The 20,404-nt window shown below is 37.7% G+C and overlaps 1 protein-coding gene across 1 annotated transcript in view; it reads right to left on the reverse strand.

Annotated features, from left to right (window-relative positions):
* Positions 1 to 9,096, reverse strand: part of dpydb (dihydropyrimidine dehydrogenase b) — a 131,649-nt gene extending 122,553 nt beyond the window's left edge. Inside the window, exon 1 of the mRNA XM_079876608.1 lies at positions 8,743 to 9,096. Within this exon, the coding sequence (XP_079732734.1) occupies positions 8,743 to 8,781 (39 nt within the window). The 5' untranslated portion in view covers positions 8,782 to 9,096. The remainder of the gene's footprint in view (positions 1 to 8,742) is intronic.
* Between the last annotated feature and the right edge of the window lie 11,308 nt (positions 9,097 to 20,404).

The following is a 20,404-nucleotide window of genomic DNA, read 5'->3' on the forward strand; positions in this document are numbered from 1 at the left end:
AGGAGGCCAGGAGCAAATTGAAATAAGCTACTTTGGCATTCTAGCCCGTAAGCCAGGTGTCAGAAAAACCTTCACCCAAAAAGAGGACACTGACATGACACTTGGACGCTGTGGTGACTGTGCGTTATCTGTGTGAATATTTGTCCAATTAATTCAGTTTACAGTCATGCACCATTCATTCCCTAAACAAATTTGTTGTTTATGTTGTTTTTGCCATTTTACGCTACAAAACTTTCCGAATGACTTGTGAAGAAACATGTTTGACAACAAATATAGTGAGAGGGAGGAAACAGTCCTTCAAGGCTGTTTCCATTTACTCTTAGAAGCATGGAGAGATAAATTATTGATAACACTATTAATATGTAGCATGTGTAAATCCTTCTTGGTTTTGTTGGGGGTATAGAACACTGAGCTGGAAAGGTAGGTCTTGCATGAAACTTTCATATTTGTATTTTTTTATTATAATTTTATTCTTATATATAATTTTATAAGTAGGGATGAGCAAAGGCACCCAAGTACTTGAAAATGACAGCAATGATCGATCATGAAAGTATTCCTACATTTGTTTTCAAACCTCAAAACATAGGGCAACAACTATGGCAAGCATGGAGCATCAATTGGATATACACATTGAGCCGGCCATTATCGCAAAATAAACCACGACAAAACACCAATGCTGGATGATGAATGGCTGACTAATGCTTATTACACGGCTACTCGTCGAATAAATAAAAACATGGACATCTAATATTGACTTAAGTTAACATTATTTTATAATCTTACCTGAATAATAGCTTCTGCAAATAAAAGATAGTCATTTAAATAAAGGTGTAATAAAAGGCCACATCCAGTGTAGACAGCATCACTAATTATGATGGTTTCTACTGACTTCAGTCGTGTTGCGTCACTTGCATTCAGTGTAGTCCATTCTACTCCTCAGAGGAAACAAAGAAGTGCAAAGACTACACCCACGGAATTTATTCAGTTTTTAAGTTGTAGTATTCTTTCCTTTTTTTTGTTTTAACGCAAGAGTAGGGCGGCCATTTTGAACTTGAATGTGTAATGTTTCCAGTGTTGCCTCGTTATTTTAGTTCATTTCAGTAGTTTTTGTTAATTTATGCTGCTTGATGTTGCAAACTAGTATTTGCTATCATATTATGACATCATGAACACATTGTAGCAAAAAATAGTTTAGCGTTTACTGCACTTTGTTAAGCCAGTTACACACCAGACGAGAAGTGTATGTGACCGTACCTGTAACAATGTACGAAACAACTGGCCTGGCAACAAGACAAACACTGTAACCATATTACAATAATATTAATACAGAAGTCCTGTTTTTGCAAAACGACGAATACTTAAGAAATACTGAATCGTTGAATAACGCGTTTGACAAATCAGTTTCACTTTCAAAAGAAAAACTTGCTTGGAGAGTATAGTCTGTACCCAGCTAACATAAACGTTATTTCTGAATTTTCTTTGAATGTTCAAAACGTCCAGATTTGAATGCTTTTGTGCTAACGTTTTGATAACATTATTAAAGATCATATAACTTTAAAACAATCTATTAATGTTACTGGACAAATGTTTTCTCCTAAATATGAGAGAACTTTGCCAAAACTAGCCAAAGTACTGAAAATGTTCCCAGTTATACACAGACAGTGCATTCCTATTACTTATGAATGGGAGAAACTGCAACGCATATGGCGGAATGCATCCCACCGCAGCTGCCTCTAGAAGCGCCAGTTCCCATAGAAACCTGAGATTCGTGCTTAGGACTGCACATGCGCATTGGCTCGACTAGTCTGTAAAATACGCTTTTTTAACACTATGATGAATATGACATTTATGATGTCAGATAATGTCAGATGTTGTTGCTGATTTGAAATTATATGTTATTTAATTGTTAGCTCGGCAAGCAGTTTTTGAGATTCCAGGATTACCCTATTCAAATAGATAGGACTTGGTCTTGGATGCCCAAAATAGCTGCCTGGAGGTGTTGCAAATATGGCCGCAGAGTGAACAAAATTTCCTTGAAAGGGACTTTGTTAGCAATTAGTTTGGCTATTTTTAGCACAGCTTGAACTAGATGGAATTTATAATCTTAAATAGTATTGTTTAAAGGAAATTCTTTGTTTTCATTCATTTCAGAGACATGACAAAAACATTTGGATTGCACAGTATTGTTCCCTTGCTGGGACTGCTGATAACTGAGTCAGTCAAGCTACTGTTTATTTGCTATAATAGGCTCAGTCTGAGAAGCAGAAGTAATAATGTGCGAGTTAAGCCTTGTTTGACCAGTTGCAGATGAACAGATTTGAAAATGGACGGCAAGTGGCACACAGTCCATACAGAGCCGAAAGGGATAAACAAACACGTTTTAATGATAAATAAAGAACACTTAATAAAGGCCAGTACAGAAATATGCCTTGAATGTTTAGGATGGCAATGTTTTTGGAGTGACGGCTGTTTCTTGTAAGCAATGAAAAACATTGTTTACCTTTGCCAATTAGATCAATATTGTGTAAGGGGAAACACATCTATAAGAAGAAAAGATCTATATAAGAAGAGATCAATATCTCTTCTAAAGTCCCTCTGTGACAGTTGAACAAGCTCTAGATGGAAATCAGTCTATTTCATGCCAAAATAGGCTTTTAGTGGAACAAAGATGGAAATGAAAGTGTGTGGGCCCACGTTTATAACCAAAAAGAGGGTTACTATGTGTAGTTATTGCTTTTTGTGTATTCACTTGTAAAGGTTGTAAGGTAATTGTGAGATTTCATGGGTTTCTTTTACCATATATACAGTAAGCCTTCATGAGATTGAACTCTGTTCACAAGAGGCTATATCGCTTTGTCGCTTGAAATAAAGCCTGTTTTAAAATGTCAGCAAGGTTCGAGTTTCATCTGTGAGGTAGGCATCTCCTCTCGAAATACCACAGCATTGAGTTAAAAAAAAAAAAAAAAGCTGAAAAATTCAACAGAATGAAATCACAGCAGAATCGCATACTGAAGAGCAAGTGCATACATTTCATTAAAACATGCCAGGCTTTGGCTAGAAAGAGAATGCATTTTGAGCTGCATGTGATGTGCTGTGTTTCATTTCCACAGGGAGAGCTCTGGAGACTGGCTTTATCACTCTCTGCTGGTCATAGAGATCCACTGAGACAACAAATCAATACTGGCTTTTTCCTGCCAAAGTAAGCAAAATCTGCTCCCTATCCAGAAAAAGAACAGTGAATATGATCAAATGACAGGGAATGATGTCATCTGATGTCAGTCATATATATATATATGACCATCTGTTCAAAGATTTACATGGTCACAAATTTGCTTTTTATTGTTTGACTTAGAAATCTTAAATATATCTTATTTTATTAATTCTTATTTATTTAATAACATTTCTTTGTTTTACATTTTTTAAAGCCCTAAAACCTTTTTTCATTTTAGTTTTAAATTCGATTTTGATCCCCAATGTGAGTTTCAATGTTGAACTTTTAAATGGCACTTTTAAATGTTACAATTAAAAATCACAGCAACCCAGAACATAGAGTCCACTAAAAGCAAGCTTTTGTCTCTGTCTAAATGAGTTTGTGTGTTCTCCACTACAATTAATACTAATGAAACATTACCCAGATGCAGAAAGGGATGCAAATTCATAACTAAAAGCATTTATGCAATGATCTCAATGTAGGCAACTTGACCCCTTTCCAAAGCACACTTCATCTTTCATAACACAACCCCCTCCCTCCCTAAGGCGGAATAGTTAAACACAATCTACAGAGATTCTTGCCTAGTCTTTTTGCCTGAAATCAATACAGGAATTGATCCTCCATAGCTGCAATGAAGCCACAGCGCTCCAGCAGCCCAGCAATGTTCAGCACAAGCCCAGAATATCATTTAGTCCTGTAACATAATTATAGAGAGCAATACGGATCATTTGGCATCAACATCATCTTGCTCAGCTAAAGGTCTCCTGAAGCTTCTATTCAATTTCAGACAATGTAAAGACTGAAAAGGGGGTTTATTCACGCAGAAAAGCACGGCTGATCATTGGCTAGGCATCTATGAGAGGCCTGCTATTATTCTTTTGACCAACCATGTTCACACATGCTTCACATTATTTTGATTAAAAAGGTATTAAACATTAATTAAAGACAAACTAAAGAATGTTTTTGTCCATACAATAAAAATCAAAGGGGTCCAAGACAACACTGGACCCCATTGACTATTATTATATGGACAGAAAAAAAATTATTTTGTGTTCCACAGAGGGGAAAAAAGTCATACAGGTTTGGAACGACATGAAGGTGAAAAATAACGACAGAATTTTTATTTTTGGGTGAACTGTCCCTTTAAAGCCCTTAAACGGTTGCATAAACTGATTAGACTAGCCTTACAAGTTATAACTACAGTCAGTAATATTGGTCTGAAATATAAGACTGGTTGGCTAAGTGCTAGCTAAACTAATTTTTAAGAGACGGTCTTGGACTAGACTAGGACCAAACTGAGAAAATCTATGTATTAATGTTTATCATTTCAAACTAATGGAAAGGTAACAGGGTGGAACAAGTTCAAAATCCTGCGTTCCCGAGGAGAGGCCAGTCATGCTGTCCAAAGGGTCTGAACAGGGTGTTTGTGAACAGATTTCTTAATAGCTCTCACTAGTGCCTAGGATAATCATTGACTTAGGGTCATGAACCAGCTGAGTGGATGACAGTATGATAACCCAAGCTGAAGGGTTGCTGGCTCATCAATGTCCTTTCAAACATAGAGAAAGAGTGGTGTATCTCTATTATTCAACAGATCACAAAACTCACGATTTTAATGTTTTTGAATCACGGATCGGACCATTGTCACACCACTACTGTGTCACTATTAGCCTAACTATTAAAGTTCAATCATTGTTTTAGAGATAAGTGTACAGTCAGTAAAATAAAATAATAACAAATACACTAATTACAAGCATGGATAAATACAATCTAACAGTTACAAATAAAGTAAGGTCTAACTGTAGTATTCAGGTACATAAATATAATAATAAGGCCTAAATGTAACACTAAAGTGTTCACTGTCTAAATCAAATAGATGCATCTTTGTTAAAACTGTGTTTTATTGTTTGATTAACATTTATGACATAGACAGAAGCAGGTATTTATAGGCTCCTGTCACTTTAAGACCGAATGCAAGGATCCAATATAATGATACACATCCGATTTCTTTCTCAACTATTTACATTCACTTATATAACCGACTGTGTTCACGAGAGTACTTGCCGAGAGGGGTATTTTGACATAATATTGTGTGTGTATGTGTCCTTTCAAGCGCAAGAATATGCGAAAAAGGTGTTCATGCAGTAATTAGCTTTTGAAGTGGATTTACTTCATGTAAAGTTAACGAAAGTTATCATGAGGACTGTAATGTTTAAAGCAGATGTCTTAACAAATGTCAGTCGACCGGGAAGATTTTAAAACGAGCCATTCATTAATAAACACGCAGAATCGCTGTGAAAATACAGACAACGAGCGCAGCGCTGAAAAGGGGCGGGGCTACATAAGGTCTATACATTTGGGCGGTGTTTTGACCCTCTGCCCCCACATACTGGCGTAGATTTGTGGGGGCATGTTTGAATGAAGTGTTTTAGGAAGGCGTAGCTGAGCGTTAACTTTTACAAAGAATATCTCTTTGGGTTTGAGACTTTGAGCTTTGTAACTCTGCAGAACTTATACATGCACAATCAGCTACATAACACAATAAAGAAAAAGGAAAACAAGAAATTGCATCATATGACCCCTTTAAAGGAAAGGTTTCTCAAAATAGTCACCCAAAAACCTCATGTTGTTATTCACCCTCATATTATTTCCTACTATGGAAGTCAATGGCTACTGTTAACTGGTCTGGTTACCAACATTCTTTAAAATATCTTTGGTGTTCAACAGAAGAAGAAAAAAATCAAACAGGTTAGGAACAACTTTAGCGTCAGTAAGTAAATTTTGGGGTGAACTAACCCTTTAAACTTGAATTTGTGAATGTGTGAATTGGCAAGACAAAACACGTGCAAATTATAAACTTTCAATCTATGACAGTTAAACTTTGCAATGAATCCGCTGAATCATGGGCCCTGGTCCGTATGGATCCCGGATCACCTACGATCAACTACGATTTAACCCTCTACTTTGTAACCATTTTTATAAGCATTTACATCAGTAGCATATGTCATGAGGTCAACATCTTGGTAAGCACCACATGTAATCGCAGACTATTACTGGATTATAAATATTCCCAAATTTTCCCAAGTCTTCTCTTTTAAGGCTTGAATAAAAGCTCCAGCAGGTACGGCATCTGACTTTGACACCCATGATATGGATGTCTGTCAGCTAATGGGGCTTTCATAACATTCATATTGCAATTTTGGCTTTTAAGTCGACAATTTTCTATCATGGTACTTGACTCGTTATCAGGAAGTGGTCATTGTCGTGGTTCGGGGCCTTCCATAAAAAGCCGTAGCCCTTTGTGTAAGCGGCCACATTAATCTGGTTTTTAACGAACACTGATGGCCATCCCGGAGGATTTTTTAATGAATCCGTGAGCACACACAAAGGCACACGTTTAGCGCTCTCGGAAAAGCAGGATATTAAAATGAGACGTCTGACAGCACTGCCAAAATGAATGGCCAATTTAATTGCCCCATGGACAGCCATTATTATGACATTTAGTGAGGTATTTTCAGTGGCAGACAGGAGTCGTTTAGAGCACGTTTTAAGTGCACTCTGCACGCCAAGGTCACGTTGCCATAGTCATAACACTCATGAATAGAAATGCTAATGAGAGTCGTCAGTAACAGTTCTATTTTCTCTATGAAAGTCAATGCCCATATCTGCTCAACTTAAAAGAGAAAGCTTTATCTCACCTGAGCAGAGATGTCATCTGGCATGTGCTGTGCATACCAAGACGCTCTCTTAGGCTCACCGCTAACAGATAGGATTCATGTAAATCAGATGTGCTAATGCTAGATCAAACATGGCAAATGCTACGGACAGCTGGAACTAATATTGGAAATACAGAGGATGCGTCTCAATCAGCTCCCTAGTTCAGTAGTCAGGGCACTGATCAGAGTCTGCCATTTTAAGGGCTGGTTCAATCGTAAAATGCTTTCAGTGCACTGGAACGTTCGCTCCCTGAAAAATCCCACAATGCACCGCAAAAAACGTAAATTATGTCACATTTCTGAATCACGAAGAGTCAATTCAGTAAATTTAATGACGCACGATAGAACATTTGAAAAGACAAACCGTTTCTGTATTATATGTCAGCCTAAACACAAATCACTTGACAGGTAGAAAACATATCTAGTTAACATTTATAATTGATATGTGGCTGAAATGTTCTAAGGATATGTACTGTAACAGCATAAAAAAATATTTTTAAAAGATAGGTCCTGTCTGTGTTTGATTAACACTAGCGGTGATATTCTATAACATTGTATGTTGATGTCGCCGGAAATTGAGTAATACCTGTCCCAATGTGTAGTGAGCCAGGGTCTATACCAGTGCAAGGATTTGTGTCCATGATATACTGATTCATGAGCTCGAAGCTAGCAGCTGATTGAGATGCACCCAGAGGCACTGACGTTGAGTAAAGGTCTGTCGGGCCTAAATTAAAATACTCCACCATTTCAGAGGCACAAAATTAAAACATTCAATTACGTTTTGATTAAGTTAATTGGTTTTAATTCAGGGACATGAAGTCTTTTTAAAAAAAGAACATTTAATGCCTCTGTTTTTCTAGACTAATTTAACCACTAAATTAGCAACCTGCTAGCTTAAGTGCACTTGATAGGAACAAAACATGTTTTATTAGTCGTTTCTTATATAAAAAGAAAGGAATGAAAAGCACCTGACATGTCAATGTCTGTAAACTTGCTTTGGAAAAATAATCCTAGTCATATACAACGTAGGCCATCATACACCGCTCACAAATCAAAGGGCTTGTTGTCTCTAAAGTGCATTGCATATCAGAAGAAAATGTGTGACATATGTGACTGTACACTTGTTTATCTAGAGGAAATGATCCTTAAATTGGAACTGTACATTTTCATTAAGCTACTAATTACGGCTCCATCAGTGTTGAACAGCTAACTGTGATCTCAGCTACTGAGTGGGTCCCTGTCCAAGGTCCTGAAACTTCTTCCTAGCAGCACACAAGGACATGTAAAAAAAAAAAAATTCCATTGAGACTTTTTTCATCTCCACCTTTTAATAAACATTTAGGGGGATAACTGTCCTTCAATTTTAAGTATTAAAGACTGGAGACGAAAATCCTCATATGTGGCTTTTTCCATGTAACTTAGAACTGCAAATTATGTGCAGAAATTTAACAAAATCATAATTTATAATAATAATACCACAATTACCATCAATATGCTGCTTTGAAATCACCTTATTTTTAGGTTGAAATTACCCATGCTGAACAAGTAGGCTATAATATAAGTGCATAATAAGTGCATATTTTTATTTTATTAAAATCAAGTGAGCAATGTTTTTATTTATTATAATTCATCCTCGATGTGCCTGTGTTTTGCACAAACAGTGCAACTTTCAAAGTTTTGTCTCGCAGTCTCCCACACAAATCACCTTACCTGACGTTCAAACATGGACACGTGCCCATGCAGCTAGCAACAAAGTGTGTAAAAACGTCTTACCGAAAAATACAAAGCTCAGTAACACTCTGCGTGTCGCTTTACCTCGATATCCGGTAATTCTTTGCTCAACATTGTAGCCATTATGTCCGATCTGCAGTAGACTATATAATCCGATCTCCAATCCGAGCGCTTGACACGAGTAGATCTATCTAAGCGCTCAGAACTTTAGTGAGCGCGCTTAAAACACGCGACTAGTCCATTATGACACCGCACACATCTCACAGATCAGCAGCAGGTGTGAACCTTTTGTATTGACGCAGACATGATAAAGTGCTATACTCAAACCAACGGTGCTAACATCTATTAAGTCTTTTCTACCGATTATTATTTTTTAATTGACACGAACAGGCGAAGTGTTAATAGTTCCAAGCGAAATGGTTTATTCCGTCTACAGACAAAGTTTAAAGGGTCAAAGTTTACATTGAAGGGAAAGCTCGGCTGCACGTGCACACGGTGACGATTATATACAATCTGAATCTGAATATACATCTGAAATTTTCTTCTAAATTGATAATTTTTATCAAGCTCATATATTTAAGTTAAGTAATTTCACTTAAATGGGAATGAAAATTACCTATTAATTGTCATTTAAGTGAAATTACTGAACTTAAATATACAAGCTTGATAAAAGAAGAAAATTTCAGATGGCACTTAGAGGCTTTTGCATCTGAACTCTTCATATATATATATATATATATATATATATATATATCCAGTATATGTATAATAATTAATCCATTTTATATTGCCATAGTTTTATATTTTCATGTTCACATTTGTATTACTTTTTATGAATTCATATGCATTTTATATTTTTTATATGAATTGTTAATTTAATTATGAATATTAATGTAATTAATAACCATGAAGCTTACATGCATATTTAAATATATAGTCATCAGACCAGTATTCAGTATCATGTTTACATTTGAAATTGTACATGATGCACACTCCTCTCTTTTATTTTATTATATTGCTTTTTTTTTTTTTTCAGATCTAAACTGAAATTTTCAAGTTTATATAAATGTACTTCTTCGTGTGGCTTGGGTATGTATTTGAAAATACGTTATGGGGTCAGAACACTCAAAGAGAAATAACTTGGCGTTGGGAAGTTTAATTCAGCCTGTCTCAGAGTGCAATGAGGGGTTAAATATTTTGAGCCGCAGTATCACAGTAAGGGGAGTGGCTTATCCAATCTGCGTCACTGGCCCCTCCCCCTCTTTCTTTCCCCAGTAAACCATGAGGTTCAAAGTCTGATGACTCCAAGTTACCATGTCTCTGCTGTGGTATTATGCAATATTCAAGTATAGTAGCCTACTCTCATTTTGTCATAATTGAGGCATTTTTTAACACGAATTTTAGCTTCAACAGCCATAGAAAATCAAAAATGGAAATGGAAATGCAGTTTTTTTGTTTTGTTTTTTCATTTAAATCAGTGCAAACTTTAGCTGAATATGTGTCTAAACAATGTCAGAGCACAGTAAATCATCACACAAAGCCATTTACAGATTTCTGCTTTATTATAAAAAGTACATTTTCAGCAGATGTATTTTTCATCATATTTGTGCTGAGAACATTCAGAATGAACATACAGAGTGACTTAAAATTCCCTTGAGCCTTAAGACAAGAAGCTTTGTTTTCGTGTTTTTATGTAGACACCTCTGCCATCACACGTAGAAATAGGTCACTTCACCTTCCATTCACTAGTGTGTATTCCTCCTGCCTGCTTGCATCTCTCGTCTTTGCAGTCAGAGCGGGTTTCTCTCCAACACAGCGCAGCAGGCCAAACGTGAGCAGAGCAGGGCTTGATGTTCAAACACCTGCCGACTGCTGAGGAGCTTTATTTTTCAAATCTGTAACTCTGGAGCTGAGCTGAGCTTCTCAGTGGTGTGTGTGTGTGTGTGTGTGTGTGTGCGCGCGCGCGCCTCCGGGTATGTGCGTGCATGCGTGCTGCGTGTTTGCACCTCAAGTGTTTTTTGCAGCATTTATGTGGCCTTCAGCTAAATGTTTTGCTATATGGGAAGACAATTATTTTTGTCACTCATTAATCCTTCAACACAATGTTAGTCATTCTCTCAAGTCGATTATTTTTTTGCCACTCATTATAATAACAGCATCAGAACACAGATACAGAGTTTAGTGCTCTTTGAATGCAATTTTCAGTGCAAATCTTTCATTTAAATGTTACAAAAAAAAAAATAACACAGAAATAATGTTTAAAAACAAAAACAAGGTCCCAAACAGCACTTGCTTTTGCTTAGATTCATATTCGCCCTATATATTTTTTTCCAAATCTAATATTTATGTTCGGGACAGCAGCCTCCTCATGCTGAGAGCTGATAAGCCTGAGGCAACTTACTGATCAGAGGGATTGTGGATCCTCTAGAATCAGCAGGGGTCAGAATATCATTATAATAAAGCAGCTGTAGTAGTACAGCAGACCAGTGTTCTAGCATATAGGCTATCAGGGACCAGAATCCACAGCATTGTCATCACGCATTTATACAGACTCTGGCAACAGATGACACACTTGGCTCCCGTGAATTTTCCCTCTCCTCCGTGTTGGCCAATTCGGTGAATCAGCGTTTGATTGATTCTCGTCACCCAGCGTTTGTGTGCTGAAAGAGAAATGATCTCCGTCCTTGGGCAGTAACAAACCTGACATCAGATAAGTGTCTTTTCATTTTCAAAGCGAAGGAAGGCGGCTTGATTAGTCGTTTGTGAACGGAGCTGCTGTCAGTACACTGGGATATTTCACTGCCCTGCTGTAAAACAAAACAGCCGGCTGTATATTTAACAGCCTTTAAACAGTTTTGAAGAGGTTACGTATAGGTTATCATACATTCTATGTACTGAACAAAAAGGACTTCCGCTGTTACATCATCAAACTATGGATAAGGGGTCGACTGATAAGTTGTTTGATGACTGGTATTACAGGCCTGCCTACTAATGTTTCGGGTGACCAATGAAAGAACAAAGGGTAACACTTTATTTTACAGTGTCCTTGTTACATATGTTAAATGTACTTACCATAGTGTAACAGCAAATTATGCATAATTACATGCAACTAACCCTCAACCAAATCCTAATCCTACCCTAACCCTATAGTAAGTAAATGTAGCTGCTCAGTACTTAAAGCTGCAGTCCATAACTTTTTGGAGTAAAAAAATGTCCTAAATAAATGTTTGAGCAAGTACATAACTAGCTCGATTCAAAACGGTAAGCTTGTAATCATGTTTTTAACTCCAGTGGTACTGGTGGATTTCCGCGGGAAATTCGAGCATGTCTTTGCGTCATTACGTCACATCTGTACACATAAAAGGAGTCTCGGCTAGTAGGCTATATTGTGAGGGAGGATCTTGGAGGTGGAGATGTATTGCCTTTTCTCACAGCACTTGATATAATTAAACTTATCAATTTGATGGCGGATCCAGAAATGTTCAAACGACAATCACCAGTGACAACTGGAGATTCACCCATTGCAAAATGCAAAAGACTTCGGAGTGGCTACAGAAAAAAAGAGACTGAAACTGGGCCCATGCGAAAACAAGGATAATTTCGGAAGGGTATTAAGTGTAGTCGTAATGTTGTTAACATTAACAATTTGAGAACAAAGTATAATTTGCACGGTTTGATAATGATAAGCGATCGTTAGATTTAATCAGCGCGATTTACTGCAATGCTTTTTTCCCCTTAGTTGGTCAGAACAAAAGTGGATGTTACTTACTTGTTCAGATGACATTTTCCGGTGAAAATACTTCCAAAAAGTAGAATCTGTGATTCCGAATGACAGTATCCAACCCGGCGCGGTGACTGACAGCCGCACATTCTCCTCAAAACATTGGATTCATCCGTGCTGTGCCGTGCCGAGGCACAACCCACGTAAAGTTGATTGTACCGCGAATAACTGCAATTGCAGATTTTGAACAGAGATGGCGACAAAGAGGTAAAACTACGGACTGCAGCTTTAAATATATAATTATACTGTAACAACGACACCTTAAAATAAAGTGCAACCGAACAAAGACATTAAACTACATTTGTGAATTTTGAATACATAATATATATTGATTTTTTTTTAAAGTGTGCATTCTAATTATTTTGCTAACATTAAATTGCACTGCATATATTATGTATATGTGTGTGCATATAATCAAATATACTTAAAATACATACAATCATAAGAAACTCATTTATATAATTGTTTTTATTACTAGCCTACTGTTTAAAAGTTTGGTGTCAGTATTTTTTTTTAAAGAAATTAATACTTTTTATTCAGCAAGCATAGAATAAAATGTTTCAGTAAAGACATTTATAATATTACAAAATATTTCTATTTCAGATCAATTCTGTCCTTTTGAACTTTCTATTAATCAAAAAATCCTGACAAAAATATTTATCAGCACAACATTTTCAAAATTGATAATAATAATAAATGTTTCTTAAGCAGCAAATCGTCATATTGGAGTGATATGTGAAGGACCACGTGACACTGAAGACTGGAGTAATTCAGCTTTGCAATTTACTGTATTTTTCATTAAATAAATGCAGCTTTGGTGAGCATAATCAAAACCATTAAAAACATCTTACTGACCCTAAACTTTTGAACTGTAGTGTAAAATACAATGATAACAAATTAGCATTTTGAACACAAAACATATATCCGTCTATTCCCTTTGGCAAGACTGTCAGTGAATTTCGGAAATGTTACATGACACAAATAACAACCAAGCATTTTACAGATAATCTCAAAAAAGCCAAATAGCAGCCGATCAATTTGTCTATCAATAATAAGATCTATCAATTATTATAACATTTAAGCCATTTTTTCAGGGGTTCAAAAATAGCTGATTTCTTCAGCATCAATAGGTCCCTTTCATTTGCAAGCACAAGCACATTGCTTCATCATCAGAGTGGAGCTATCCTTAGTGACTGAGCTCTGAGTGTGTGTGTGTGTGTGTGTGTGTGTGTGTGTGTGTGCGTGCGCATGCATATGGAATGTGGTTCAACACATCTCTGGTTTTAACTAACCTGCACACTTTCATGCATGCTTTGATCCGGTAGGCAACGGTTCAAAAGGGAACGACAAACAGCGTTGTGTGGCAGTCAGAGACAGCGAAACACACCAAACAGTTCCCTGTGTTTAACAGGCTACCTCCTGTGACAGTGGCAGCGACAGAGAAGAGAAAAAAAAACGGACTTTTTTCTCACTTTCTCTTTTTTCCCCCTTTTCCTTTCATTTTTTCTTGTTGGGCTCTGCAGAAAACCTCTGTAAATAATGTTTGTCACAAAAAAACATTTGATGTTTCTCAAAAGAGTAAAACGTGGAAATATCGTATTTGCAGCACGCATGGAAAATTACAGCTCTTTCATCAGTTTTCAGCTTGGACTTTTGTTGCCGTGATTTTAGGAGATTCTTCCTTCGCTCCACCTGCACACTCAACAGTTCCTGCATTCTTTACGGCGGAATTAGAAAATTCCTATTCATTTCGGTTGAATTTCTTTGTTCTACATTTATGTCTTCCTTGGATTAGGACAAAGCATTAACAAATGTCGAGCTTGGAATGTTTTTCTTCTCTGCCAACCACAGTAGGTCTTAGCATACTGGATTGAAAATGCCTGCCGTCTGGCAACACTGCCTGTGTAGAACTTGGCAGACATCCAGAACAAAAAGAATATTGAAAACCATAACTATTTCTGATATGATGAAACAACAGAGAAATATACTGCAATATTGTTCCAGGAGGAACCACACAGCTTCCCAGTCATTTCAATTAATTGATACAGTAATTCATATAAATGACAGGTCTGTGAAAATTCAGATCGAATGAAACGTCGAGGTTCGAAATGCATGACATTTTGTATTAACTTCCTATTCTCTGTTTTTGGTGGAGCATTAAACATTTACAGTCTTTCATTTTCCCTTCAGTGTTCCACAGAGGCCTGAATCCAGCAGCTCATCTTTGGTGGAGACATGAAAAAGAACATCATTTCAAAACATCGAGGCCTGAGAAGACAGCCAGTCACTTCACAATTCACGGCTATGCACAAACTATCACAACCAAGATTATATATAACCGGACAATTTCAAATCTGAAATGTGTGGATTATGCAAAAATCACACTGCAAAAAAAAAAAAAAAAAACCATTTGAAACCACAATACCATTAAAAAGTTTGAATTCGGTAAAATTGTTTTATAAGAAGTCTATCATTCTCACCAAAGCTGCATTTTTTTTATAAAAACCCCCCAATAAAAACAGTAATATTGTGAAAAATTCTATATATACATAGTTCAGACGTGAAACTCTAACCGAGCGCTGACTGTTTTTTTTTCCCAACGCTGTGGCATCAGCCAATCAGTACTTCCTAATACATATAACCATTTATTTCGTACCCTAGCCTGCGATCTCCCTGCTACGTGATTATCCTTCTTCCTCCCCAGTGCCACCTGCTACAGGGTTCTACCATTTTTCTGCAGCAGCCTGTCCTTTTTGTTTGTTATTTTAACTAAGCTGAACAAATTCTTGTATTTGCCCTGCAGCAGCGTATAGCAGATCTCGTCCACCAAAATCAAGCTTATGCCAATAAATGCTGGTTGAAATGATCCACTCTGAGAGTTGTCATGACTGAACAGTTCGTACTATTTGATTGTGCTTCTCATCACCTTTGTTCGTTTCGCCATTGTTTAATTGAGCAAGGCATAATTTAAAATATACTATTTTAATATAATTTAAAAAGCTATTTATTCCTGTGATATCAAAGCTGAATTTTCAGCATCATTACTCCAGTCTTCAGTGTCACATGACCCTTTAGAAATCATTCTAATATACTGATTTGCTACTCAAGAAACATTTCTCAATGTAGAAAACCGTTATCACTGCTTTTAAATATTCTATTTTTTATAAAAAAAAAAAAATTTTGTAGAAACCGTGATACATTTTTTTCAAGATTCTTTGATGAATAGAATGTTCAAAAGAACAGTGTTTTATTTGAAATAGAAATATTTTGGAACATTATAAATGTCTTTACTGTGACTTGATTAATTTAACGCATCCTTGCTGAACAAAAACATTAATAAAAATAAAAAAAAACAATTGAATGGTAGTTCATGTAAATATAACAAGATAATATTTCATTATTTTGCTTCAAGTAAACTGAAGTTTTCAGATAATATATCTTGAATGAAGATTATTTTTCATTCCACATTGGCAATCTTTTTCTTTTTTAAGAATAAATATAACAACTATAAAGATTAAAAAGATATATTCTCAATCTTATTATCTCACACAGTCTCCAGTAAAAATTATCTTGTTTTATATAATGTTTAGATATTTTCATGTGAAAATGTAAAAAAAAATTTTGCCAAAGTATTATTTTTAACCAGCTGTATCTCTTTAAACATCAGAGGTTAGAAGCTACTATTTGTTGTCATCTCTGCTTTCCTCCATCTGACACTGATGGAAGACTGCAGAGAAAAGCGTGTTGAGTGATAACAGAGCAGGTTCAGGCTCACTAACCGTCAGCCATAAGGCAGATCCATGCCGTGTCTGTTTGTCATCGGATGCGTCCAGACTTTGGCTGAGCTCTGAAATGCTTCTCACCATCACCTTATTTCTCCCAAGCAAGCAAAGCCTAAACTTCAGGCCTGGGCTCAGTTCTGTCAGAACGCATCGGGATTAAAGGTGCCACGGCCAGCCGGGCTAGCAGAGGATTAAAGGCGACTTGAAGGGATGGTTTGCAAAGCGCAGACGAGAGGCAGTCAGCTACACCTCTGATTCTGCTCAGGGCTGTTTTGACTGCCAGTCAAGGATTTCAGGGCACTGAGAAAAAGTAAGGTGTTGGACAGCTTTGCCGGCAGCTCTAACTGGATTGGAAGGATCGGGCTGTGGATGACCTTTGGGTTACTTTAACAAGAAAAGCGTCAGCCCTTGCAGTCCTCTCCACTTCATCCCCGTACTCACTGGAGGTCTTGCAGGTTTCTATCAGCAAGTGCTGGAGCAACAGCTTAAGTATATGTGACAAGGAGCAGCATGATACGTTCCACTATAAAGTCTAGAAGTGATATGAAATATCAGCTGCGATGGAAATATTAATTAACTGGTGTGACGTGTAACATATGGTGTTGCTTATTTGTTAAAAATCTGTCTTAAAGAAGTATTAAAAGTCTAATTGAAAGGTTATATGGTCAAATCTCAGTGTTGGGCAGGATACTTAAATAAATAAAAAACCTAGCAAAATAACTAATTTACAGAAATATTTTCCAAGCTAAACTGACACACGGACACAATGTGGTTTTAAAGTTTGTGTACTGGTACTCTTGATAGTCTTTAAAAGTAAACCAAACCACTGCAAATTTACGAATTTAGAAAGCTGCAGATTCAGTGCGTTATTGAAATGTGCAAATGATTCAGATTGAATTGTGAAATGATTTAGTTAATTTTGCCAACCCGTTTGGCCAATTCATTGAAAGGAACCGACTCAAAAGGATGATTCATATACAAACAATTTACATACGTACATTTTTCCATCAAATATGTTACTTTAGTAGTACAAAGGCACTTATTTATCATTGTACTTATGTAAAATAAGTACTTCTACTTGACTAATAATTTAGTAGGATAGCTGTACTTAAACTCAAGGACATTTGTGTACTACTTTTTACCACTGATGAATCCAACAAGAAATACATGATTTGGCCAGACAAACTACATGATTTTAAAACTAGCAATGCTACCACCTCACTACTGAGAAAAGTAATTCAACTAAAAGGTTTACTATTTGTACTTTTACAGTACATTTGAAGCTTTTAATCCAAACGCTACTGTTCAAATCCTGCATCATATCATAGACTCCATGAAAAATCACCATTGCACCTTCGAGCGAAACACTTAACCCCTGGCTGCTCCAACGGGACTGTATTAAGCACACTGTACATGATCGCAGTGGAAAGAAATGTCAGCTAAATGACAAATTAGCTAAATCAACTAACTAATTCAAACAACGTAGTGTCTTCCAAGCGCAACCAGCAGTCCTAACCTGTTATATAGCACAGGGGGAAGAAATGATGAAGATGAGCAATTGGCAAGCGGACAGTAAATATCTGTTAAACAACTCTGGGCAGGATTGAGATAGAGGCCAAAACAGAGGGCAGGGAGGCATTGCTGACCCAACGCATGCCAGATGGCTGTAGCAGCACAGACTCTCTCTGCAGGGTTCTGGCCAATCCTGTGAGAGTTAGATGTATCATGAAAACTGATCTACGCACAAGCCAAGCCGTAGCGTTCTGTTCGACACCAATCTGTGAAACTTTCTTCACTGGCACTCAGAGTGATAAAGCACAGGTGAGAAAAGAGCAAGACCTGCACATCTGGACCCACAACAGCTGGTCAGGACCCAGCCCGAAAATGTTGTGATAGCAACACACGTGCTCTTGTGGTTTTCAGAGCGATGGATGGGCGCGGGTGCATGCTGCACGCTTAGCTCTTGAAGTGAGCTTGAAGTGTGAAAGTTGATTAGCAGCGAATACAACAGTCGCTCGTCTTGCTGACAGAAACAGAGTTTGTCCTCCTTGAGAGGATTTAGGCAAGCTTTTATTTGATCTCAGAGTCAGCCGCGGCTCAACGAGCCATTTGTTTAACAGAAAGATGCACTGCTATGTGTGTCAATGTGTCAGCTCTAAGCACACAAAACTGGCAACTGTTGATCTGGAATTCCCGTCGGTGTCAATCTTTCCGAGGATGAAACAAAACTGGCTGACTGAACTGCCTCTCCAAGACGGTTTTATTTCATACTTTGACTTATCAGGCACAGAATACTCAAAATCTACCTCTGAAATAGCAGTTGATTCTGTCTGATGTCTCAATTGCAATTTTCCCTGACACGACATGGTTAAACCAGTTGCCACGGCTGGACGCATGGCTATTTAATTAGCAAATAAGTGTGTGATCTTCCTAAAAGCGATTGTTGTGCTGCATTATAAAAAAAACATTTGAGTTGATCTTGCGAGGAAACCGACAGATTGTTTCTCACGGAGAGCCCACGCTATATGCGAAATGCGTAGTGCTCGGTAAAAAAGCTGCAGCGGTGCAGATAATTGATTTGCTTATTTTGTTTTGTGCCGATAGGCCTCCATTTATTCCTCAGCGAAATTGTCGAAGGCAATTGGACGGCAGATGGCATGCATACCGATCACCTCCGTGCGCTCTTAAACTCACAAAGCGAGCGTCCTACCCTGAACCGCACATATATCAATGCAGATGAAAATGCCCTGCTGGACTAATTATCACAGAATAATTAAAGATATGACCTGCATGGAGAGGGAAGAGGAGGACTGCGAAAGGAAGGGGGGTCTTGTCTGAAGGTGGTCCTGATGATGGAGTAAACAAAGGCTCTGCGTGCAGCCCCCAGGAGATGATTATGTATCAAAAGGTCAGAGCTTATACGAGAGTGAAGAGGGAGGGGGAAGGGAGAGCGAGCGAGGCGAAGACAGAGAGCTAGAGATGGTCGAAACACAATTTCGAGGCCCTTTCAGAGTATTCAAATGTTTTAAGTGCAGCCACTTGACCATGAGGCCTGCAATGGCCTCGTCGAGGGCTTTCAGTAGCCACAACACATTTGTTGCACTAATAGCCTTGAGCAAACAATCGTAAGACCCCCCTTTCAACTTCAGATAGTGGCTCCTCTTTTGACCCTTTAACTAGAACTACAGCTGATCCGTCAACCCATCTGATATGTAGCTAAAAGCCAAGGGTCTCCTGAAGAGAGGTCTGGGGACGGCACCGCCCAAGTTTTTAAGGAATTCAGCATTTCTGCCTTCAAAAGGGATAAAAACACAGAGCGCTCGCTCACCCCTGCTGAAAAATCCAGTATTGCAGGTCACCAGCATAAGGTATGTTTTGCATGCTGGATCCAGCATGGGTTGCTGGTTTGCTGGTCCCCAGTATGGGAAGCAGGAGTACTGGTGGACCGGCTACACCAGCTCAGTTTTGCTTGAGAACAGCATGACTATGCTGGTCCAGCAGCTAGACAACCACTATACCAGCTCTTACTCAAAACAGCCTGGACCAACATGGAGTTCATGATGGTTTATGCTAGATTTTTCAGCAGAGACATGCACACATGAACAGCATTCTCGTATCATATGGGTGAGCTGATAGCGCAGCTTCAAGCTCAGCCAAGTATGCAGAGTCTTTGGAGTGTGGGCTAATGTCTGTTTAGTCTAGATCACGTTTGTCTACACAGAATTCTGGGTAGCATTTGGCATTCAAGTATATCTGTCAGCTTATTTCTAACAATTGCTTTAAAGCAAAGCAGCATTTGCCAGCACAAGTATCAAGTGGGCAATACATCTCATAAAAATATGGATAGGTTGTAACATGCATTTTCATCAAATAGTTGCATTTTAACGGGTTTTTTTTTTTTTTTTGGGTCCCCATAGCACAATCTTTTCTCCTCAAAACGCTGGTGAAATGGAGCGCTTGATCCAGTTTTCTCACTAAGAGTGTGTGTCACAAACACCCAAAGATAGATTAGTTTTTTAAAGTGTCATTTTAGTGAGACAGAGGGTACCTGGCTGTTGTTGATAGCAGCATAAGAGGGGAATGCATCATGATAAACGTCTCAAAGCTGAATAAAGTTCAAATGGATTTGAAATGGCTGCCTGCTACACAACACTTAAACAGCTCCACTAATGTGGCAGTCTAC

This window comes from Squalius cephalus, assembly GCF_949319135.1.
Source record: "Squalius cephalus genome assembly, chromosome: 7".
NCBI classification, from domain to species: domain Eukaryota; kingdom Metazoa; phylum Chordata; class Actinopteri; order Cypriniformes; family Leuciscidae; genus Squalius; species Squalius cephalus.